An 8759-nucleotide genomic window follows, 5' to 3' on the forward strand; every position below is an offset into this window, starting at 1 on the left:
ATTTGTATGGATTCTTGGTTTGTGGAAATGATTGGATTTATACAAGAGGAGACATGAGTAAGTGTTGGTGTTCCTGGAGAAGCAGGAGGGTTTCCCTGTCCAGGCAGCCGTTCAGGTGGGGAAGAGCCAGCAACTGTGTCCTGTCAGTCAGAACACACAGCTCCTCACTGGTCAGGTCTGGGGTTTATGGGCAAGCAGGGGAAGGTGAGGTGAAGCACTGGGGACCCAGGAGAAAGCCAAGCGCCTCCAAGCAAAACCTAATTTGACTCTAATAAACATTACATAGCCTAATTGCCTTCAGCAGAACCCATCTCTGTGTCTGGCAGGTGTCTGCCAGCACAAGCAGGTTGCAGGAACAGCCACAAACCACGGATGAAATGCAGAGTTGATTTGTTTCCATCACCGGGGGATCTCCAAAAAGCACCTGTGCAGGTGGGAAGGCGGGTGTTGCAGAACTCGGTCCTTGCTGGAAAACCTGCAGGTTTCACCTGCCCTCCGAGGATTTTCCGCTGTGCTTTGATCCTCGCAGCAAACAGGAATCGGGGGCACGTTCGATCAGGAGCCTCGGAGCTTCTCACCGGCCCGTGTTACCGGACACGGGGCTTCTGCCAAAAAAATAGCGCCGTATTTGTGCTTTTCTACACCCCAGCTGCAGCCACTTGAGCGTATTTACGACTCTTCCCGCCGATCTTCCGTTATATTCCCACAGCGTTTAAGTGGTGTTAGCGGTTACCGCATTTTGATTTTCTTCTGAAGGGTTTATTTTAACGAAAAGTGATGTGTTACCTGGGAAAACGGCGCCGTGTCTGCAAGGCGCGGAGTTCTGGTGAGAGCCCCCGGGGGGATGCGGCACAGGGTCGCTGCACAGCGCTCCGGACAGGGGGTACGGGCGGCTCTGAGCGAGACAGCGCGGCGGGGCCCACCCCGGCCCGCCTCGGCCCGCCCCGGCCCCGCGCTGCCCGCCGGGAGTTGTAGTCGCCGCCCGCCCCGGTGACGCTGCGCGCGTTCCGTTGCCATGGAGCGGCGCGACGGGCCGTAAAGCGCGCGGCGCTTCCGGCTGGTGCGGAGGGCAGGGCCGGGACCTCGTGTGAGGGAGCGCGGAGCCCGTGGGTGCTCGCGCCGCGGGCCCCCCGCACCGGCCCCAGGATGTTCAAGAAGTGAGTGTGGCCGGACCCGCTTCTCCCAGCGGGCCGGGGGGGTCGGCGGGAGGGTGGGCGTCTTCTGTCCCGGGGCTCGGCCCTGCCGGGCCGGGCTCAGCGCTGCGCCCGCGGGGCCGGCACAAGCAGGCCCTGCTCGGGGGCCGGGTCAGCACAGGGGGGCAGGCCCCGCTCCCCGCCAGCCCCCGCGGCCGCCTCGGCCTCCCTGGGGTCCGCAGCGTCACCCTCGTCTCGGGGCCCTGGGCTGGGCTGGGGGCACTTGCTTGTTGAAAGGAAAAAAAAACCTAACAAGTAACGAGTCGTTAAGTTGCCTGAATTTTGGGGTAGTACAAAGCGCAGTTCATGCGTCTGTGGTAAAGATGAACGAAGGGCTCCTATAAATACGGCTGGACAGGGCTGTAGGTGTTGGTGGTTGCGGTGCGGTTTGGTCTGTGTGTTGGGTGAAATAACGCTCTGTGCCAATGTGTGTGGGACTGAAAGTGTGTTCCATGGGTGTATGCAAAGATTAGGGGTAAAGAAGAACGAGAAGACAGTTCCAGAAGGACAGAAAACTGCCGGAGAGAGTCCAGCGCAGCCACGAAGATGCTGAAGGGAGTGGAGCATCTCCTGTGTGAGGAAAGGCTGAGGAGCTGGGGCTCTTGAGCTGGAGGAGACTGAGGGGTGACCTCATTCATGGAGATCAATATGGAAAGGGGGAATGTCAGGAGGATGGAGCCAGGCTCTTCTCGGTGACGACCAGTGATAGGACAAGGGGCAATGGGTGCAAACTGGAACACAGGAGGTTCCACTTAAATATGAGAAGAAACTTCTTCATGGTGAGGGTGCCAGAGCCTGGCCCAGGCTGCCCAGGGAGGTTGTGGAGTCTCCTTCTCTGCAGACATTCCAACCCGCCTGGACGCCTTCCTGTGTAACCTCATCTGGGTGTTCCTGCTCCGGCGGGGGGATTGGACTGGGTGAGCTTGCGAGGTCCCTTCTGATCCCTGACATTCTGGGATTCTGTGAAAGACAACCTGCTAGTGGGAACCCTTCCCCCAGCCCAGTGTTCCCAGGGGAAGAATTTAAGACTCATGAAATCCTAGATTTAAAAGTTGGACAGATGCAGCGCTGCTGAGGTGTTACAGAGAGTTTATAAACATTTTTGGAGAATGCTGCTGAGATATGGCATCTTTGGGGAAGCAAATTGTGCATTTCTGAAATCCTGTCACTCACTTGACAGATTTGACGAAAAGGAGAATGTGTCAAACTGTATCCAGCTGAAGACTTCAGTTATTAAAGGTATTAAGAATCAACTGGTAGACCAGTTTCCTGTTATTGAGCCATGGCTAAACCAAATTATGCCAAAGAAAGACCCAGTCAAAATAGTAAGATGGTAAGTTCCTTTTTTCTCTTAACCTCTGCTTCCAAGGTGATAGGATTGCTTCTTCTATATGTTTATTTTGTATAATAGGTGAACCTAGTGTTTTTGAAAAGCATCTGATTTCCTATAGATAATAGTCCATGTTGTGGCAAAACCAGCAAGTTTGCATGTGCTCGTCATGCTCCTGAAGGCACGCGAATAGGATGTGTGAGGAAAACAAAAATGCTGCCTACTAGTGAATGTGCAACTTATTTAGGGACTCTATGAGGGTCAGGCTGCGGTTGAAGGGAAGCATTCAGCTTTATGGACATGGAGCTCAAACTTGTTTGGATAGCTTCCAGTAGCTTTTAAAAATTATTTTTGGCATTCCATGTATAATCTATATTTTTTTTTTTTTAAATGGGGGTAGTATATTTTTGATGATTCCTTTTGCATGCTCTACTGCACTTAAAAAAAAATCAAATGCAGTTTGTGAATAGCTAGATGTTTGTCTGTAGTGGTGTTGTTTTTTTTTTTTTTTTTAAAGGAGAAGGAAGTGTGCAGGAGGCCAGTGTTGAGGAACAAGCCACAAAAAAGATAATATTTTTGGTTTTAAGTTTTCCTGCTAATTAACTGTCTTAACTCTCAGATTCCAAGATAGGCCAGACTCTGAAGTGAAATATTTTATTTAAACTACAAAAGTGTTAAGTAGCTGTTGGATTTTTTTTTTTAAATTTTGCAGTCATGAACATATAGAAATCCTCACTGTGAATGGGGAGTTGCTGTTCTTCAGGCAAAGAGAAGGAATTTTTTACCCAACGCTACGGTTGCTTCACAAATGTAAGTTTCCTGAGGATGGGAGTGGTGGAGAGAGGGGGCGAGCGCATCTGTAGAACCAAGTTAAAAAGAACTTACTATGTACGTGCATGTGTGTGTATATATATATGTATTCCTGAATAGATCTTAAAGATATAGTATACGTTCTCAACTGTAATTTATTGTTTTGCTATTCCAGGTGCCTATGTGTATTGCTTCCCCCATAATTATTGTAATGCTACTGATTTCTGAGAATTAAATTGTGCAAAGCTCTGCAAAAACATCTTCAGAGAGGTTTCCTGAGGCCAGAGTTCTAAATGTCCTGTCATTAGTCCCTGTCTTTGTCCTTTCAAGTCTTCCTTTAAACCCATTTTGCTTTCTTCCAAGTACTTGTAGGTTCTTACTAGAAAAATATTCTTTAACTGTGAGTTCAACGATGTAACGTATGCTTGTCTCCTGTAAGAATTTATGTTGCATGCTTTTTACAATTTACTCTCTTGCATTATTTTTCTTGCTGTTCCGCCTGATTGTGTTACTCTGATTTGAATGAGCGTAGGTGTCCCTAAAAATGACATTCAGTCAACTCTCAATGTTTGAAATACTTCAAGGTGTGTGCACTTGAAGGATGGCTTGGGGAGCTGACTGCCTTCATGAATTTTGTCCATCTTTGCCTTTTTTGTCCTGTTAACCTTAACCTCTTGCGAAAAAGAAACAGGTTATACATGTAATTTGAGAGATTTAAGACCCTTTAGTACGTGGGCACCTGTGTGATTGTTTTCTCTGGGGAAACTTGTTAAAACTGTTACTTGGTGTGTGGGTATATGGGGGCGCAGGAGGCACAGACCTGGTGTTGGGTTCCCCTTTGGGGTTCAGGTGGAAGATGTGCTCTGGGAGCACGCAACTTGTGTCCTTTCAGGATGGCACAGCCCAGCAGGAGCTCAGTAATTGTTTCTCAAACTTCCCACCCTTGCAGCACACTGTGTATCTAGTTGCTCCATCTCCACTGACTTGATAATGAGTTATTCATGTTGTCATCTCACTGTGTTAATTGTCATGCTGTATCTTTCCCTGCCTAGATCCATTTATTCTACCACATCAGCAAGTTGATAAAGGCGCCATTAAATTTGTACTAAGCGGAGCTAATATAATGTGCCCTGGCCTGACGTCTCCTGGAGCAAAACTTTACCCTGCTGCTGTTGATACTGTTGTTGTATCCTTCTGCAGCTATGAATTACTGCTTGCTGTGAGATGAGTTAAACTTCTGTTCTTGTGTTCTCATCTGATCGTAATCTGAATTACTTTGGATTTTAATGGTATTTCATGGAATAAATAGTAATCTGAAAAGAGCTGCAGAGGTTCAGATGTTATTTAGCAAGGTTAAAATTTTTCTTAATTTTTTTTTTACATACTGTGATGTCCCAAGCCAAATAACTCTTCCTGCCGTGCTGTTGGGTGGGATACTGTTCCATCAATCTAATTGATATTTTGAGCTTCTTTGTGATTTTAGGCAGAACTGTAAAAATAGATGAAGTACAGTGCAGTTTGTCCCTTGCCTCCTTAATCAATCTTCTATATCCTTCAATTATAGAAGATTTTGCTCCTGTTCCTGGGGGAATTTGGAAGGATGTTTAGAATCAGCTTTGCTGTAGGCAGGACTTGCTCTGTCTGATGAAGTCAGCCTATGTAAAATGAAGAATGTATGCTAATTCACTTCTGCTCATTATATTACTGAGAAGGGAACCTTGAGCAAATACAGCATTAATGATACCAAGCTGTGCTGCTCTTTTTAGTTAGTTAGATGCTACAGGAAAAAATCAGCACTTAGCATCACGGGTTGCTAAGCTTTGAAAAGGAACATCTGATTTCAGTACTTCTGGGTTATTTTAGATTAGTGTCTCAGTTCTTCTGTACCTTGGAATCTAAAGTGGCCCCACAAATGTGCAGTTTTGTTCCAGAAAGGGTGAGACTATGATCTCTGGGTGTTAGGCACAAAGGAAGAAATGGAGTGTAGTGCTGGGAGATCTTTTGCTGTAACAGCTGCTTGAAGTTCTTAAATATATGCTTTGTTCTGCACGCTGTGATTCAGTTGTTAAATGCAGTGCATTGTTTTGCTTATCTGTAATAGCTAGAGCTCTAGAATTACTAAGAGGGTGGAAGTTCAACATAGGATTTTGAAACCTTTTGGAAAGTTGTTTCCTCATATTGCTTTTACTTCTCTGAAATAGTTTTTAAAAAATCTGTTTTCCTTAGTGGTAATTTGTAGGCAATAATGGCAGAGGGAAAACAGCACGCGTTATGTGTGGGAGTAATGAAGATGTCGGCTGAGGACATGTAAGTGTTTTAAAAATGGAAATATAAGCTGTCCCATGTCATTATTCTGATGTTAGTTTGAAGTATAAGCACCACTGTAAAGGTTCAAGGTTACTGCATCACTGTTGCAGAATGTGTCATTTAAGTACAGAATTTTTTAACATACCATTTTGTTGATATTGAGGGAAAGGAGAGGAGGCAGGGAATATCTTCCTGCTTGTTAGTTTACCAAATGGAATCAAAATAGGTCATTTCATGTGAATGTGGACATTTGTGCTACTGCTGATTGTTAGTATTTCTTGCTCTTTGATCATACTTTCTCAAAGATCCCACTGAACAAATAAATGTTTGTATAGAGGACCTACTACCTGGGCTGTGGGCAAGAGATGTAATTTGGATTTGAGAGGGCTGGAAACATTTGAGTGGGATTTGTCTGCAGGGACAGCAGAGACTTAAGTCCTACTGGTGCTCAGTTGACCAGCTGGGCTCTGCTCTGTGGCCTTCTCTTTTTCTTCACCTTGTACCTACATGCAGCGTTCCTGCTTGATGTGCTTACTAGCTTAGCTGAGCTTCTTGTGAAATGCAGAGGTCTGTTCAGGGGACAAACATCAACTGAAAACTCTTTGAGAAGGGAAAGCTACAGAAAAGGGAAATGGATGTTGTTCTTAGCATTCAGGTAGTGCTAAATGAAAAGTAGCTAAACCACTTTGTCATTTTAAATTCTGGAACATCTTGCAGCAGGATGTAAGATGCACCCAGCAGGTTTGGGCTGTGGTGGTTCCAGCCCTTTCTAGCCCTTGAGTGGGTGAGGAAGCTGATTTTGATGAAAACAAGTTGCCCTTTCTTGTGGGGATAATTCTCCGCAGGATCATCTTCTGTTACTGGGTCACTCTGCTGTCCTAAGTCATCACATAAGGGAGAGAGGTGGGAATGTGTTACAGAGACTGCAGCAACCTGGATTTGGACCTGCCGTAGCTGCTGGGGACTTATATTCCTTAGGATTCTTTGTAGTGTCTTCAAAAGACTCCCAAGAGCAGGTGGAAAGAACAGCTGAAGAGCTGCTTTTGTCCCAGCCCTGTCTGCAGTGATCTGTGAGCACCACAGACCAAGGGTGTCTGTATTCCTAGTTCTTGCAGCTGAATATACTGTTCCTGTGAGAGCAACGTGAGCTGGACAGGAAAATGAAATTAGACTGATCTGTGCAGCCCGCTAGCGTGCTTTTTTGTGAGATATTGTCGAAGCCAGAATATTGTGAAACAGTATGATTTTAGTTACCTGGTGTGATTATGATACATAATGTGTTAATGCAATTAACACAGCAGTATTTTCCTTCCTGATTGCTTTTGGACAAGTTGTATAAGTAATGGAACACTTAGTATAAATACAGTAAATTATATTCTCCGGGGGGATGAAACTTGTTCTTAGTCCTAGAATGATGAGATTTGCTTGTTTGTTGTGACAAAACTAGATTTTTCTGTGGAATAGTATACTGGAAGAAAGATGAACACAAGTCTAATGCAGATGTGCAAAACAACCATTTTTAAAAGATGACATGACTCAAAAGATACAGGAGGATAGTGTGTCTGTAACATGCTGCAAGTCCTTGGCACATAAATTTCGTATTTATAATTCCTTATTGAGTGGGTAGATGTCTCACAACTAGGAGTGAAGCAGCTCACCTGCTTTCATTGTGTCAGTGGCACACCTGGAACCAGAACTTGTCAAATTCCACATTCCAGCTGTGTTCCACCACCTCCTGTGCTGGGAGGGGGTGAGTCACTTACAGCTGCTGTGCTACTTTGATGCAGAAATGCTAAAATTAAGAAAACTAGCAGAAGTGGTGTCTGAAGAACTGCCTCCCACAAAGAAGTAGTTAAAAATATTGTGGAAGGATGTTGACAAAACGTGGAAGGCAAATATTGTCCTCTTATCATTCAGCAGTGTGGGTATGTGTATTATAATAACAAATATTGTTTCTTGGCTACCTGTTGTTGAAGATTATGGCTTTGTGGATGATAGTTTCTCCCCTTCCAGCTGACAAATGTTGCGTTTTCTACTTTAAATATTGTATTTTTTACTACTCTAACCGAGCTAATACTTCTGTACCTTTTTCCTGCTTCTACAGTGAGAAGGTCAACAAAGGGATTGGTATTGAAAATATTCACTATTTAAATGATGGCCTTTGGCATATGAAGACGTACAAGTGAAACAAAAGGAACTGTGTTACTCCAAAGGAATGCACTTAGGTTAAATGTGGACTGCTTTGTAATTCCTTGTTTTTAATGTGACTGAATGTACAAATTATTCTGTTCTGTGGCTATGCTAAATAAATCAAGCGAATGCGAAAGTAATGTTAGGCTACAATAGTTTGAGGTTTCTTTTTTTTTTACAGTTCTTTTGTTTTGTCTTAAACAAGTCTTTGGTGACACAAGATGCCTGGTGGAAAGATCCTGTGTGGACTGAGTAGACTATTTCAAACAAAAAGGAGGAAAAAAGCCAAGAAATGTTTACATTTTTATGCTCTTCTAAAAGAGTAATATAAAGCATATGTGAAGTATAATTAACACAGTTTATAAAACCTCTGAAACATTTCAGATTTTTTTCTTCTGATTAACATCTTGTTAGTCTACCTTTTTCTTGAATATGGAGAAATCAGGTTTTTTGGACATTTATTTTTTAACTTAATTTATTAACAGCATTAACTTCAGTATTTTACTTAAGGATTTTCTCTTTTTAATATGCATTTATCTGTATAGGATTTATGAACTTAGGTATGTGCACTAGAAATTCTTTTATACTAGCTCATATCTGAAGAATATATACATATATATGTTCACATTTCTACCTGCCAACACTGTGTGATATTGCTCTCCTTACAGTGGAGTTTATAGTACTGGTGGGCACACTCCGAACGGAGCGTGTGCCGACTTGGTGCCTGATGCTCTGCTCCCCATTTGCCGCCTTCTTTTAGGAGCAGAAACAAAGTCACTGTTTAACAAAGGCATGATAGCAAAACATGGTTATCAGTGTAGCCAGGAGCAACTTCTTCAGGTGGAACTTCCAAAGAGACCTCAGCTTGTGCACACTGCCACACGTGCATCACCTGCAGAGCGGGTCACAGAGCCTGCGTGTGTATCTGG

At 44.1% G+C, this 8759-nt stretch overlaps 1 protein-coding gene across 1 annotated transcript; it reads left to right on the forward strand.

The window, feature by feature from the left end:
• Positions 1-1041: 1041 nt before the first annotated feature.
• MCTS1 (MCTS1 re-initiation and release factor) lies at positions 1042-7970 on the forward strand. Its single transcript, XM_065643371.1, has 6 exons — positions 1042-1157; positions 2374-2526; positions 3236-3333; positions 4386-4519; positions 5573-5640; positions 7745-7970. The coding sequence occupies exons 1-6, from the start codon at positions 1147-1149 to the stop codon at positions 7824-7826; spliced, it is 546 nt and encodes a 181-aa protein (XP_065499443.1). The 5' UTR covers positions 1042-1146; the 3' UTR covers positions 7827-7970.
• The last annotated feature ends 789 nt before the right edge of the window (positions 7971-8759 follow it).

The sequence above is a fragment of the Caloenas nicobarica genome, chromosome 12 (assembly GCF_036013445.1).
Source record: "Caloenas nicobarica isolate bCalNic1 chromosome 12, bCalNic1.hap1, whole genome shotgun sequence".
Lineage (NCBI taxonomy): Eukaryota > Metazoa > Chordata > Aves > Columbiformes > Columbidae > Caloenas > Caloenas nicobarica.